The following is a 15,879-nucleotide window of genomic DNA, read 5'->3' on the forward strand; positions in this document are numbered from 1 at the left end:
CGTACACCTCGTACACACACATCTCCGCTCCATACACCTTGTACACACACAGCTCGGCTACATGCACCATGTAAACCCCTCCTAACCCCACACAAACTTCCCCTCATACAGCACCATGACAATCAGCGCAGCAAAGTTCTTAATACACTGAGGCCCCTGATCATGTGACCCCTGACTCCTCCCCTCCTGTGACCTCATCACAGGTCCTGTGCACACAGAAGAGAATATAGCGGCCGGGCGGCAGAGCAGGGATGATCGATTCTCCCTGCTCTGCCACAGAATCTAACTGTATCAGCACACTGTGCACGCCGACACAGTTACAGTAGCGTAACTCCGAGTGGGCTCCCTTAGAGCTCGGGGCCCCCTCTGTCCCCAGATAGCTACGCTACTTACTGCCTTGGGGGTTTCATCTGAATCACGTCACTCTGATTTAGATAGAAACCACAAGCATTATTTAAAAAGTTCCCAATAAAAGCTTCAACTCAATCCACAAAAAAATCAAGTTCCCACTCAGGTGTATTATCTGTTAATGGAAGTATAGGGGGCTTCCACGTTAATGGTAGTAAAAAGGCTCTAGAAAAGTGAAATGACTCGTCACCCTCCAAAAGAAATTCAGAGCTCTCAAATCCAATTGCCCACCTCCCTTCTGAGGCCCACAGTGTACCTAAACCACATTTAGCGCCAACATGTTTGGCACTTTTGTAGTGAAGAGAGACTGCCCAATTTATGGGTGCGTGTCTCCAGAAGCATGAGCTTGGCATAACATACTGGTCACTACAATGGCAGTTTGCATTTTTCACTCAGCAACATCCACTGCTGCCCATTTCTGGAAAACATCCATGGAGTCTAAATCATCACTACTCCTGTAGATAAATTCCCAAAGGGGTATAATTTCCAAAATAGAGTCACTTGAGGGGGGATTCTGCCTTTTGAGCACTTAGGGGCTCTGTATATGGAGTCTGCAAACTATTGTAGGAAAATCTGTGCTCCAGGAGGCAAATAGCGCTCCGTCCCTTGCGAGTCTCTCTGTATGACTAAGCAGCACTGCACAGCCACATATGGGGTATTTCTACATTCAGCAGAAATTGTGGGTCCAATTTTGGTGCCATTTTTACTGTTTTCCAAGTATTCAAATATAAAATTTGGGGCTAACACACAATTGTGCTGGTAAAAATGTAAATTATTTTTTCTTCACTGCCCAATGGTATAAAATTCTGTGACACACCCGTGGTGTCAATATAATCACTGAATTGAGAGCTTTAGTTTGCAAAATGGGGTCACTTATTGGGGGGTTCTGCTGTTCTGGCACCTCAGGGGCTCTGTCAATGTGACATGGCAGCCTCAAACCAGTGCAGCAAAATCCGTACTGTAATATGGCGCTACTTCCCTTCTGAGCTTTGCACTGCATCTCAAAAGTAGTTTTCAACCACATATAGGGCATCAGTGAACTCAGAAGAAATTGCAAAACAAATTTTGTGGTTCATTTTCTCCTGTTACCCTTGCGAAAGTAAAAAAAAAAAAAAAAAATTAGGCCTGAAGGAAATTTTTTGTGAAAGTAAATGTTTATTTTTTCCTTCCACATTCCAAAAACTTCTGTGACGCAACTGAAGGGTTAATAAACTTCTTGAGGCTGTGCGCCCACGTAGCGTTTTTGATGCAGAATATTGCTGAGCGGAAAAGCACACCCTCTTCCCGGGAAAATGCATGCGTTTTATGAAGCGCTTTTGTAAGCGTTTTTGAGGCTTTTGCTAAGCGTTTTTGCATGAGTTTTCGCATGCGTTTTTGCAATACAATTGCAATTTGTATTTGTTTCCGCAAAATTAATGAACATGCTGCATTTTTTTCCGCTTTAGCATTTCCGCAGCGGAAAAAAAACCGCACCATTAGCACAACATGTGCGGATTCCATTATAATTAATTGGATGCTTTTCTTAAGCGTTTCCGCAGCAGAAACGCGCACCTAAAAGCGCTGCGGAAACGCTTAAAAGACGCTACGTGGGCATACAGCCTGAATGTGGTTATAAGTACCTTGAGGGGTGCAGTTTTTAGAATGGTGTCACTTTTGGGTATTTTTTTGTCATATTGACCCCCCAAACCCACTTCAAATGTGAGGTGGTCCCTAAAAAAATGGTTTTGCAAGTTTTTAAAAAATTGTGCTGATGTAAAGTAGACGTGGAAATGTTATTATTTTTTGTCCGATATGACTCTTCTTTAAGGGTATTAAAATTAACTGTGAAAATTGTGAAATTTTAAACATTTTCGCCAAATTTATTTATTTTTTTTTTTTTACAAATAAGCACAAGTCATATCAAAGAAATTTTACCACTACCATAAAGTACAATATGTTACAAGAAAACAATGTCAGAATCACCGGGCTCCATGGAAGAGTTCCAGAGTTATTACCTCATAAAGGGACAGTGTGGTCAGAATTGTAAAAATTGGTCTGGTCAGGAAGGTGAAAGCAGGCTTTAGGGCGAAGGGGTTAACCCCTTAACGACGAGGTATTTGCATTTGTTTTTTTTCTACTCCCTTTTTCCCCACAGCCATAACTTTTATTATTTGGTCAAAGTGGCCGTGTGAAGGTGTTTGAGTTTTTTTGCGGGACAAGTTGTACTTTTGAACGACACCATTGGTTTTAACATATTGTGTACAGGAAAATAGGAAAGAAAATTTGCGGTGAAATTGCAAAAAAAAAAAAAAAAAAAAAGTACAATTCCACACTTTTTTTTTTAACCAGGTTCAATAAATGCTAAAACTGACCTGCCAATATGATTCTCCAGGTCATTGTGAGTTCATGGACACCAAACATGTCTAAGTTATTTTTTTATTTAAGTGGTAAAAAAAAATAAAATCCAAACTTTGGTTAAAAAAAAAAAATGGCGCCATTTTCTGAGACATTGCTCGTCATTTGAAGCTGGGTGTGGGCTTATTTTTTGAGTGCCAAGCTGATGTTTCTATTGATATCACTTTGGTGCAGATACGATATTTTGATCGCCCATTATTGCATTTTATTTCAATGTAGTGGTGACCAAAAAAAACGTAATTCTGCCGTTTTTAATTTTTTTCTCTTTATGCCGTTTACCGATTGGGTTAATTTTTTTATATTGATAGATAGGGCGATTCTGAACATGGCAATACCAAATATGTGTTTGTTTAATTTTTTTAATGGGGCGAAGGGGGGGGTTGATTTCTTTTTTTTACTTTTACATGCTTTAATAGTCTCCATGGGAGACTAGAAGCTGCAGTTGTCTGATCGGCTCTGCTACATACAGGCGATGATCAGATTGCCTGTATGTAGCAGAAATGCTCACTTGCTATGAGCGCCGACCATCGGGCGGCACTCAAAGCAATCCGGCTATGACAACCATAGAGGTTTGCTGGAGACCTCTGGTTGTCATGCCAATTCATCGGTGACCAGCGATCACATGATGTGGTCACCGATGGGCGGGATTTCCGACGAGCTTACTGGAAGCGCAAGTTAAATGCCGCTGTCAGAGATTGACAGTGGTATTTAAACAGGTTAACAAGCCAGAGGTGGATTGCGATTCCACCCGCGGTTGTTAGAGGCAGATTTCAGCTGTTCCAAACAGCTGACGTGTGCCAGGAAAGATATGGGCTCAGCACTGGAGCCCACATCAAAGGGAGGCATTCCGACGTGGGCATACTATTACGCCCAACCTCGGAAAAGGGTTAAACACTGATGCCACACTGGTTGTACAAGGATGTCAGCTGTGTGTTTTATGGGTATTGCACAGATCCATAGACTTATATTGGCCCTTGTCATCTGTCTCCATGTGTTTTACCGGGACACACGGTCCATCAAAAATATGAACATGTGAATAGCAGTATAGATTATAATGGGAATGTGTGGTACCCATAAAAAACAGGTGCAACACGGACTTCTAAATGAGGCCTAAGCCTGTGTGTCTGCGTTAAATTTTTGACGCTGCATCAGAAAAGTTCACGCAAAATTGGGTGGGATTTATAGTAATCTCATGAACACTGTGCTTTTATTTTTATTAACTTTTTAATTAAACTGACCTGCGGTGCGCGTTTCAAATCCACAACATTTCAATTTCAGGTACGCTTTGTTTTATGTGCAAATTTTTCCCATAGACTTGTGGTAAATACGGAAAATCTGCAAGTAAAAAAAACACACTTACCTTTTTAGCGCGTTTCTGTGGCTGAATCTCATCTAATTCACGCATCACTGTATAAATAAAGTTTTGACAAAGGCAAATACCAGGAGGTATCAAAAACAGAGCAGCTTCAGACAAAGCATGACACATCAGCAAGAGGAAAAAAGAAGCGTCAAAAATAGACAAGTAATCCAATTTACTTAGTATGTGCAGGAAATCTGCATCATCTAAAGTTCATTGTGGGCACACAGCATTGGGCTACATACACTAATTTGCATATCTCCCAGCTGTCCAGGATTCTGCAGGACAGTCCAGTCACATCTCAACTGTTCTCTTGGCTTCTGTACTCACCTCTCCGATGTATTCATTGCTCCTGTAGCTCCTTCTGTTGTAGGGGTGGTGCTGATTCTCTCATCTGAGTGCATACATTAAATTGTATAGTCACTTCTTATCCCTCCTGTAATTGGTCTCCCCAGGACTCAAACTCACAACTCAGTGACTGCAGTCTGTTGCTTTACCAGTCATAGTGCTGGAGGAAGGAGAATTTGGTTTTCTTGACCTCTATATTGCAGGCAATATGACCAGAAGTATACATAGCCATAGAAATTCAGTGTTATATACACAATGTATTCTTATGGTGCTTGTATACTGAGGTGAAGAAAAAGGATTTGTGTTTCTATAACTGTATTAAAAATAATAAGAAATTACAAAAAATATTTTTCTGTGAGTCAATCCAGGTCTTGAACCCACAACCTTAACATTACAGAGATGCACTTTGAGGTGCTGAGCCACAAGCTCTCATGATGAGCTTGCACAATTTTGCGTACTTGGTCTGTATTCCAGGCTCTGACTACAGGCAGATTATATTGATAGAAATACATTGCTGTGTACAATGGATGTACGGATTCTAGAGGGAGAATAAGACATTTTTTTCATCCTATAAAATTACTAAAAATAAAAATGATAAAAAACCATTTGATAATGAAAAACGCTATTTTAATGTGTGTGTTTTTTAACATCACTAATCAGCAAATAACACAGACATTTTTGGTGTCAGCGATCAGATTAATTAGGCAGGTCGGTAAATGACCTAAAAAAAATGGCGTGACTGATATTTTTTCTCTATTAAACCCATACAAAAATGTAGAAAAGTTGTAACTCTGAGGCCATGTTCACTCGTCGCGTGCAGTCTTTCTGCTTTTGCCTGCATCAGACGACGCAGTAACAATCTTCTCTGATTATGACGTGTTTTCTGCGTTTTTTTTATGCCTATAGAAAAGCCTTGATTCTGCGCTTAAAAATGCAATGGCTTTTTTTCTCCATATGAAATTATTTTTTCAGAAGAAGCCTACAGAGAAAATAAATGTACAAAAACCGCAGAGTTCAGTAGCGTCTTCAGACCACAGAGAGCGGAGATTTCATAGAATTACGTCTACTTTGCTTCGAAATTTAGAAATTGTTCACATGTAGCATAAACTGCGCCCGCTATTAGAATTGCGCAAACAGTATTTTACATTATTTAAATGTTAGTATTTATCGATCTGCTTCTCTCTCCACCTGTTTAACAGTTGTTCTCCCTTTCCCTATTCTTTCCCATTCCTTTTCTTCCCCTCCTACCTCTTAGACTATGTGCACACGTATGCAGAAAATTTCTGCATAAAAACCTGACTCCTTCCCAGAAATCGCGTTTTTTTTTTTCCGTGTGTCCCCAGACACATAGAAAATAGCAAGAAAGGAGGTGTGGTCAGGCATGAAGCAGTTAACTGGGTATAAGGCTAGGTCAGAGCGTGGGAATGTGGATCTGCCCATGGCTAATGAAATGAACGAGTTCTTCAACAGATTTATAAACACATGTGCTGTGTCACCAGGAATAAGGGATGGAGCTGAGGAACCATCGGCAGCATTGACTTTGGATGATGAACTGCCCGCCTTCACTGTCTCCTCAAGCGATGTGAGGAAAGAATTTCATAAACCAGCCATTGGCAAAGCAGCTGGGCCTGATGGCCTCAGTTCACGTGTCCTAAAAGTGTGTGCAAACCAACTGTGTAATGTCTTTCAGCTCCTGTTTAACAGGAGCCTACAATCCCAGAGAATACCAGTGCTGTGGAAGACTACCTGCCTGGTGCCAGATCCCAAGATCACCTTTCCAACTTCCCTACATGACTAACGTCCAGTGGCCTTAACATTGCATGCCATGAAGTCATTGGAGAGAATAATACTTGCCTACTTGTGCCCGAGGGTGAGGGCCTACACTGACCCCCTGCAGTTTGCGTGCCAGCAGAGATTGGGGGTGGATGATGCTGTAGTATCTCTTCTACATACAACACATTAATTCTTGGACAATGATGGAACTGCAGTGCGCGCCATGTTCTTTGACTTCTCTAGTGCTTTCAACACCTTACAGCCGCTCTTATTACGAAATAGGTTGACTGATATGGCAGTGGATGAGGGGATGGTGAACTGGATAAGCGACTACCTGATGGACAGGCCGCAGTTTGTAAGGATGGGAGAGGTAGTATCTGGCAGTGTACGGAGCAGTGTGGGAGCCCCTCAGGGTACAGTGCTGTCACCCTTCCTCTTCACATTGTATACAGCTGACTTTCAGTATAAATCCGATCTCTGTCACCTCCAAAATTTCTCAGATGACTCAGCGATTGTAGGGGGTATTGTGGGGGACTGGGGTGAGGAGGAATATAGGAGGGTGGTTTCTGACTTTGTAGATTGGTGCCAGACTAACTGCCTAGAAGTAAATGAAAAGAAAACCAAGGAGATGGTGGTGAGTTATAGAAGGAGAAAAGATGATTACTTACCGATCACTATTGCTGGCCAGGAGGTAGAGAGGGTTCAGAGCTACAAATATTTGGGGGTTTACCTTGACAGCAAACTTGATTGGAGGTGTCATACAGAGAAGGTTCAACAGAAGGGAATGAGCAGACTGTACTTTCTGCGGAAGCTCAGGTCGTTCAATGTGTGCAGTAAAATGCTGGAAATGTTCTACCAGTCCGTGGTAGCGAGCACCATCTTTTTTGCTATCATCTGCTGGGGCAGCGGTGTGCGAGTAGCTGACGCTAATAAGCTCAACAAACTTATCAAGAAGGCAAGTGCAGCTGTTGGCCTACATCTTGACTCTTTTGAGGAGGTAGTGGAAGATAGGATTCAGAAGAAGTGTAGGGCTATAATGCACAATAGTACACACCCACTATACGGGCAGTTCTTGAATCAGAAGAGCACATTCAGCAGCAGTCTAATCCTACTAAAGTGCAAAAAGGAGACATTCAGGAAATAGATTGTGCCTACTGCTAAGGGGATGTATAATAATTCACTAAGGGTGAAAGATGGCTATGACCTAGGGCCGGCGCACTAATGTAAAGGATCAGAGAGCTGTGTACCTTTACTTGTTACGTATTGTGGTTAGTCACGTGCAAGATCTGTGTCTGGTAATTACTCTATGTAATCCTGTTTGTAATGTAGTAATGCTGTTCTTAATGTTTTGTTTGTAATGTTGTTGTAACGCTGCTGTGATACCATAATTTCCCTTGGGATCAATAAAGTGTATCGTATATGTGGAGTTTTCTGCGAAATTAATGAGCATGCTGCGTTTTTTACTGCGAAGCGTTTTTTCGCGGAAAAAACGCATCAATATGCACAAAAAGTGCAAAATGTATTAAAATGAATGGGAAGCTTCTTTTAAGCGTTCTTGAAGCTATGTGTCCACGTTAGCATTTTTAAACGCTCAGGAAACGGGTCCGCTTCCCAAAAAACGCCCGTTTTATGCGTTTTTTTCGCGCATCTTTTGGACTATAGAAAATAGCCAAAAACGCGGACCTAAGCGGAAATGAACATGCTGCGTTATTTTTACCGCTAAGCGTTTCCTTAGCGGTAAAAAAAAATGCATCCATTGGCACAAAAAGGCCAAAATGCATTAAAATGAATGGGATGCTTCTTTTAAGCGTTTTTGATGCGGTTTGACCCTGAAAACCGCATCAAAAATGCTTAAAAAACGCAGAGTGGGCACACAGCCTAAAGTGGATTTTTTGAAGAAAAAAACGCAACGTGTGAACACAACCTAAAGGTATGTGCACACGTTTTGGATTCTGCTGCGGATTTTGCTAAATCCACAGGTAAAATTACTTGCGTTTTACCTGCGGATTTTCTGCGGATTTCCCCTGCGGATTCCTAAAATGGAGCAGGTGTAAAAACGCTGCGGATTCCGCACAAAGAATTGATATGTTACGGATTCAAATCCGCAGCAAATCTGCATGGAAAAATCCGCAGCATGTGCACAGCGTTTTTTATTTTATATTGATTAGAATGGTACTGTACGCTGCAGGAGAATCTGCTGTGGATACGCAGGGCCAAATCCGCTGTGGATCCGCAGCAGAATCCACAACGTGTGCACAGACCCTTAAATGTTTTATATATAAAGGTATCTTATACTGTATACGTATGGTAACCCCTTTCCCTTGCCTATACTGTACCTACCAGTATTTTTCATTTTCCTTCTATCCCTTTATTTTGTTTTCCCCCTCATTTTCCTTAATAACCCTAGTTCTCCTGCCGGCAGGAGAGCAGAATGAATGAAAACCTGACGTGGGGTTTTCATAACCAACCAGACGAAACTTACAGCTGGGGGCTGCATCCCTTAGCTGTCAGCTTCAGCCAGGTTGGTTGTGAAGAATAGAGGAGTTCAAGATCAATGGCCCCTTACCAGCCTGAGAATATCAGCCCTTAGCTGTCAGCTTTAGTCAGGTTGGTTGTCAAAAATAGGGGGGACCCCACGTCGTTTTTTTAAATTATTTATTTTAATAATTTTAAAAAAACAGTGTGGGAACCCCTCTATTCTTCACAACCAACCTGGCTGAAGCTGACAGCTAAGGGATGCAGCCCCCAGCTGTAAGTTTCATCTGGTTGGTTATGAAAACCCCACGTCAGGTTTTCATTCATTCTGCTCTCCTGCCGGCAGAGCAGGAGAGCAGAATCACAGCCGTGGTCAGCACCAGCCGCCGAGAACAGCGCTTACTGTAGCGCTTCTTCCTGGCGCCGTCGGTGAGCACGGAGGACTGTGTTTTGCACACAGACACTCGGCCTGTGAAAACCCGCTGACATCTGCATAGACCCATTCATTTGAATGGGTCTATGTGTGTCAGTGTCTCCGGTATGTGAGAAAACTGTCACTACACGTACCGGAAACACTGACGTGTGAAACCCGCCTAAAGGTAAGTGCACACGTTGCAGATTGTGCTGCATATTTTTTCACGCAGATTTGGCTAAATCCGCAGGTCAAAAGACCTGCGTTTTATCTGCGGATTAGCCTGCAGTTTGACACCTGTACAAAGGAGCAGGTGTGAAACCGCTGTGGATTCCGCACAAAGTGACATGCTGCGGATTGAAATCCACAGCATGTGCACTGCAGTTTTCATTTTCCATAGAAAATAAAGGTACTGTACAATGCAGCAGAAACTGCTGCGGATCCGCAGGGCCAAAACCGCTGCGGATGCATAGCAGAATCCGCAACATGTGCACACACCCTAATAAGGGGCAGAAAATTGTTAGTGTAGTTTGGTGCGGATCCTCAGAGAAAAAACCCCACAGTATTTCTGCAACGTGTGAACACGGCCTTACAGACACAAAAAAACTGGATGTCATATAGTGAAGCTATACATAAAGATGATAAAGTTCAGGTGTCTCCGACTGTGAATGAAGGAGCAAAAAAAATAGATCCACAGGCCTCAACTAGAGATGAGCAGGACTCACAGATATGTCGCACCTGCCCTTGGTGATCAAAAGCCCCGCCGGGGACGTTGAGGCTGAGTGCAGACGTACTTTTTGACCCTGCAGATTTTTCCGTGCAGAATGGAAGAATTCTGCAGGTCAAATGACCTGCATTTTTCCTGCGGATTTCTTCCATTATCCATGCGGTTTTTGTGCGGTTTTCCATCGCAGTTTTCCCCCTGCGGATTTGGTGACAGAGGAGATGGAAAACCGCACAAAAGTAGTAACATGCTGCGGATTTTGTACCGCGGAAAAATCCGCAGCGTCTGCACAGCGGTTTTTTTTTCACATTGATTTTAAGGCTACTGTACATCACAATGCGGATATGCAACGTTTCTGCACGGTAAAATCCGCTGCAGAACCGCTGCAAATCTGCATCGTGTGCACACAGCCTTAAAGGTTAGTGATTCACGGCCTCCCGTCCATCTGCCAGGTAGCATCCACTTATTGCTAGTCCCAACTGTCCCGTTTACAGTGGACAGTCTTGGATTTGGGTCTACACTCTGCAGTCATGGGCATCTGCTGAATGTCCCTCACTACCATCGCCCCTCTGACAACTCCTCCTGCCAGGGGAGAAAAATGGTAAATGGGCGTGGATTCAAGTGTGGCCAAAATTTACCTAGACGCGCCGCATGATCTATCCCCCTTTCAGTTCTTCAATAGTTGGGAGCTATGCCATTTGTCTGTTGAGGTCGGAATACAGATTGTGAAGTATTAACCACCCGCAGGCCTGCATTACCGACAGTCTTACATAGGCCTTGAGGCAGTTGAGTTTGGGTTTTGAAACCCACATCTGGGCATCAAGGTCCAGACTCTGACCAGGACACACAGACGTGTGAATGTGGTCTTTATTATTAGGGTATACGGACACACAGCAGAAAAGTAATACAGCGGTTTCACCTGAATGGGGCTTGCAACAATCCAAGTTAGGCCACGTTCACTATTTTACCACAGTATCTGTAGCCAAAACCAGAAGTGGAACAATCAGAGGAAAAGTATAATAGAAGCACATCACCACTTCTGCATTTATCACCCACTCCTGGTTTTGGATTACACATACTGAGGTAAAATACTGACAAAATACTGAACGTAGCCTTAATGGAAAGAGACATTGAGACGTACAGAACAGGACTGTGCAAAAAATCTGCTGTTTGAACATAAAGCTAAAACCCATTTCACAGTAAAACAATATGGAGAAGTCAATATGAGTGAATAAAGCTTCGATATCTTAACACCCATGAAATCAGCACACCATCACAGCATGCCATGAATCCCCTACAAAACCCCAGTACGCAAACCGCGCACGTCTGGCAATTACATCACACAACACGGGGAAAATCCTCAAACCATAAAACGCCTTTATGCACCCTCTGTTTTCAGAGGTATAAACTATTCAGGACTCATTTCATTTTCAGATTCCAGAGAATCATTGCCCACCACAGTTGAGCTCAGCATGGGTAGTGGAAATTACCGACTGTGGTCATGTAACATTGTACAGGCAACCCACAGCCATGACTCTGCCAATGGGGGAACCGCCTAGAGAAGAGGGGCAATGGGAAGGAATTGAAACAAGGTAAACATATTGCAAAACCTCCCTAACACGGAATATACATCGTATTTAGCACAAACCCTATATAAAACTTAAAATGGGAAAATGTTACTTGCTTACCACAAAAACATAAATAAAATCTGGACACTGCGTCCAGTGTTGCACGTTCAACCAGAGGAATTGATTGTCTTTCTTTTTTCTCTATCCAGCTAACAGTAATTAGTAATCACTCTCACCAGGGTAAGCTCATTACACTTTTACTGGTGGCTATCAATACCATTTCTGATCGGGTGATTTAGGTTGTGTTCACACCTTGCAGTAAAAAAAAACCAAAAAAATGCAGCAAAACCACTGAATAATTAGGAAATTTAAACAAACCTCATTGGACAACAACATGTGAAAACTCCATTGGGCAAGACTTCATGGAAATTAAAAGCACATTTGTGTTGAACTGCATTTAGCTATTGGCTACACCATGTTAGGGTCTGTAGCCAAAGTGATGAGCAAACCAATTTGCAGGACCCTGGTCCATTGTCAACAACATTCTATGGCCACAAGACGGAAGCACTGCCGATTCCCTGCTACCTGCCGGAATTCCCAGTGCCTCTTCAGATTGGGGCCTACAAGCCAAGGGCAACATATAAAAAAAGTTATATAGAGAAGTTTTTACGTTAACATATCTCTTCCTATGGGCTGTTCTATTTTGTGTCATTTTTTGATTCTTTTCCTTTGGAATAGATTATGATTAACATAAAATATAGAGACGCACCACATGTCTGTGTCTGCAGGTGAGCCGCGGTGGGTATGGGATTTCTTGAAATCCATCCACTATGCTGTAACGTCTGGACGCTGCGGGTTTGACGCTGCATCAGTACAAAGCGTCAAACCCGCAGCAATTACTGATCGTCTGCGCGTACCCTTAGGCTATATGCACACAATGCAGATTTGTTGCGATTCTGCAGCATTTTTTTCTGCTCGGAAATGCACCCAAAATGCAAAGGATTACTAAAGCAAGGGTAATCAATGAGAATCCTGACGTGTTGTGCACATGATATGGAAATTTAATCGCAGCATTTTATTTTCCGCAGCATGTCAGTTCTTTTTGCGGATCTGAAGTGTTTTTCACCCATTGACTTCCATTGAGTCAGTCAAGTCTGCTGCAAAAACGCAGGTGTAAAAAGGTTTGCGGATTTGTCAAAGGAAATGATGTCAGAAGGAGGAAGTATGTGTGGGCGGAGAATCTAGAATAGAGCCTATCTTGGTTGAAGCACATCAACAATGGAGGTAGGAATTCAAAATTACATTTTTTTTTTAAATAATATATCTTTATTTAGCTAATAAATCCGCATAAAAAACGCACACAATCTGCAGAAAAAACACATGGAATTTCCACTGCGTTTTCTGCCAAAAGATGCAGAAACCGAGCAGAAATTTCCGCAAGCAAATCCTCAACATGCGCACATAACCTTACAGTTGGTATGGATGTGTCCTAATGGAATGGATTCTGTCACCCCATGAATGCAGTGCAGGTCACTGAAGTGATCTGTGCCAGGACCAAAAGCAATCCTTTGTTCACCAATGTTTTGGATCTTAGTGTTATCATTGTTTCATCATCGTGTCAGTTTTTACCATCAGTGACTTTCACCAAAAAAAAAAAATAAAACTGCCTGTCCTTTGGAACACATGGGTAATTTTGATCCATAACTCAGATCAAAAATGGACACATGTCCATGATTTTTACAGACACACGATATACAAAAAACACAAATATGTGAACGTCTCATTAGATTATGAACATGTGACTCAAGAATGTATAAATGACGCCTTAGGCCGGTTTCACACTAGCGCATTTTCAACGCGCGCACGGCCGGGGGTAGCTCCGCCCCCGATCCGGCTCTCTGCCCGGCGTGCCCGCCCCTTCCTTGTAGCGCCGCCTCCTAGCGGACAGCGGCGCCTGCGATCGGCGCACCCTATCTTTAGCATAGGGTGCGCCGATCGTGCGCAGGCCGTGCGCTAGTTGCGCTTTGACCTGCGCTGCGCACTTTTGACGGTGCGCCGTGCGCGCCAAAATCAAACTTTTCGGATTTTGGCACGCACGGCGCACCGTCAAAAGTGCGCAGCGCAGGTCAAAGCGCAACTAGCGCACGGCCTGCGCACGATCGGCGCACCCTATGCTAAAGATAGGGTGCGCCGATCGCAGGCGCCGCTGTCCGCTAGGAGGCGGCGCTACAAGGAAGGGGCGGGCACGCCGGGCAGAGAGCCGGATCGGGGGCGGAGCTACCCCCGGCCGTGCGCGCGCTGAAAATGCGCTAGTGTGAAACCGGCCTAATACATTTATAATACTCTCCCATTGATCATCTCATTCTAGTGAAGAAAGTTACTCTATGGCAGTGGCAGTCTTTAGGTTTTTTTTTTTTTAGTTTGCTTATCATGTTATTCCAATGAGCTGAGTTTTGTTCTAGATACAGTATTTATTTTTTTTACAACCAAGGGTATGGAGACAGACGTAACAATTTTGTTTGCAAAGCTTGTAACTTCAGCTAGATCCAGAAAGGAAGAAGACCCACTCGGATCCTTGGACAACTAATGTTTTTTACTATATATGCATTTTTAGAATACAGATGCAGTTAAAAACTGGTTGAGTAGAGACCTGAACCACTACTTTGCTACTTAGGCCTCCTTCACACTTCCTGAAGATTTGGGTACTGAAAAAATCAGTACTGATTAGATCTGTGGTCCGTGTCCGTGTGCCATTTGTGTGTATGCATGTGACATCCGTGTGACATGTGTAATATCATGTGTTTGTGTCCATGTGCAATCCTTGTGTGATCTGAGGTATAAAGTTTACCTCCAGTCATTGGCGTTGGCTCATGAGACTACTGCTACCATCAGCTTATGCCTGCTGCCGCTAATAACAGTGAGAGCAGGAGTGGCTGATGGGAGTATTTATCACTGTAAATAAATAATTTAAACACAAACCGCATGGGTTCCCCTGTATTTTTAATAACCAGCCAGGCAAAATTCACAGCTGGGGGCTACAAACCTCAGCTGTCAACTTCAGCAAGGCTGGCTATCAAGAATAGAGGGGTCCCCACGCCAATTTTTTTAATTATTTAAATAAATTAGCAAATTTCTACTGTGGGTCAATTGATGCCACTTCTCATGGTGTCTGCCCCTCTGTTTAGCTTTTTGGGAAGCTTTTTGTCACCCCTTAGGCTAGTTTCACACTAGCGTTATCGTGCGCAGCACACGGCAGCTGCTAGGCTCCGCCCCGGCTGCGCCCTCTCCGTTCACCTCCTCCTCTGATCGCATGACGCTGCATGCGATCAGCGTACCCTATATTTAGCATTGGGTACACTGGCCATACGCTGGTATAATTTTGGCGGCGGTTACGCCCTGAGGGCAGCACGGTGGCTCAGTGGTTAGCGCTGCAGCCTTGCAGCGCTGGGGTCCTGGGTTTGAATCCCACCAAGGACAACATCTGCAAGGAGTTTGTATGTTCTCCCCGTGTTTGCGTGGGTTTCCTCCGGGTACTCCGGTTTCCTCCCACACTTCAAAGACATACTGATAGGGAATTTAGATTGTGAGCCCCCATCGGGGACAGTGATGAAAATGTGTGCAAACTGTAAAGCGCTGCGGAATATGTTAGCGCTATATAAAAATAAAGATTATTATTATTTTGGCGCTGCGGCGAGCGCACAAAAACTCACTGTGTTGCATTTTTGTGCGCTCGTTGCAGCGCCAAAAGGGCCCAAGCGCCGGCAAAAGTGTAGCCAATGCTAAATATAGGGTACGCTGATCGCATACAGCGTCACGCGATCAGAGGAGGAGCTGACCGGAGGGGGTGCGGCCAGGGGTGCAGCTTAGCGACGCCCATGCGCTGTGCCAGGTAACGCTAGTGTGAAACTAGCCTTAGGCTGAGTTCACACGTGGCTTTTTTTCGCGTTTCCGCGGCGGTTTTAACCGCGAAAAATAAGCATCCCATGCATTCCTATGGGATTCTGCAATGCTGTGCTAATGCTGCGGTTTTTACCGTGGCGGAATCGCTTCGCGGTAAAAAACGCAGCATGCTCATTATTTTGCGGAATCGCGGCGATCCCACACCCATAGGAATGCATTGTTCCGCTTACTTCCCGCATGTGGCTGTGCACACCATGCGGAAAGTAAGCAGAACATTTGCGGATGGTACCCACGGTCCGGAGGAGAGGAGACTGTCCTCCGGGCTTTGGGTACCATATCCCTGTAAAAAATAGAATTTAAAATAAAAAATATTGTTATTCTCACCTTCCGGTGTCCCGCGCAGCCTTCCAGCCTCTCTCCACGCTCTCGTTCCCAGTAATCCTTTGCGAAAATGCCCGCGATGACGTCCGTTCTCGCGGGATCGCGAAGTCTCGCGGTCATTCGCGCGACATCATCGCGA

The 15,879-nt window shown here is 43.8% G+C and overlaps 1 protein-coding gene and 1 long non-coding RNA gene across 10 annotated transcripts in view; one reads left to right on the forward strand and one right to left on the reverse strand.

Annotated features, from left to right (window-relative positions):
• LOC141049788 (CTD small phosphatase-like protein 2-A) overlaps nt 1-12,037 on the reverse strand; it is a 239,192-nt gene extending 227,155 nt beyond the window's left edge. For 2 of the 8 annotated variants that reach the window (XM_073546633.1, XM_073546629.1), the window contains exon 1: nt 11,580-11,744. Coding sequence is in view for 1 of the 8 variants with exons in the window: in XM_073546612.1 (XP_073402713.1) it covers nt 4,163-4,207 (45 nt within the window). In the remaining 7 variants the exon portion in view is untranslated. Of the gene's footprint in view, nt 1-4,040; nt 4,126-4,162; nt 4,210-11,579; nt 11,761-11,837 lie in introns of those variants that run through there. The other 6 variants (XM_073546612.1, XM_073546573.1, XM_073546602.1 and 3 more) reach the window with 6 other exon arrangements.
• A 641-nt stretch (nt 12,038-12,678) lies between these two features.
• LOC141049867 (uncharacterized) overlaps nt 12,679-15,879 on the forward strand; it is a 192,469-nt gene continuing 189,268 nt past the window's right edge. For both annotated transcript variants that reach the window (XR_012220459.1, XR_012220458.1), the window contains exon 1: nt 12,679-12,743. This is a non-coding gene — a long non-coding RNA (uncharacterized lncRNA). The remainder of the gene's footprint in view (nt 12,744-15,879) is intronic.

This window comes from Dendrobates tinctorius, unplaced genomic scaffold (assembly GCF_039654945.1).
Source record: "Dendrobates tinctorius isolate UK_male_01 unplaced genomic scaffold, ASM3965494v1 ptg000011l, whole genome shotgun sequence".
Classification (NCBI taxonomy): domain Eukaryota; kingdom Metazoa; phylum Chordata; class Amphibia; order Anura; family Dendrobatidae; genus Dendrobates; species Dendrobates tinctorius.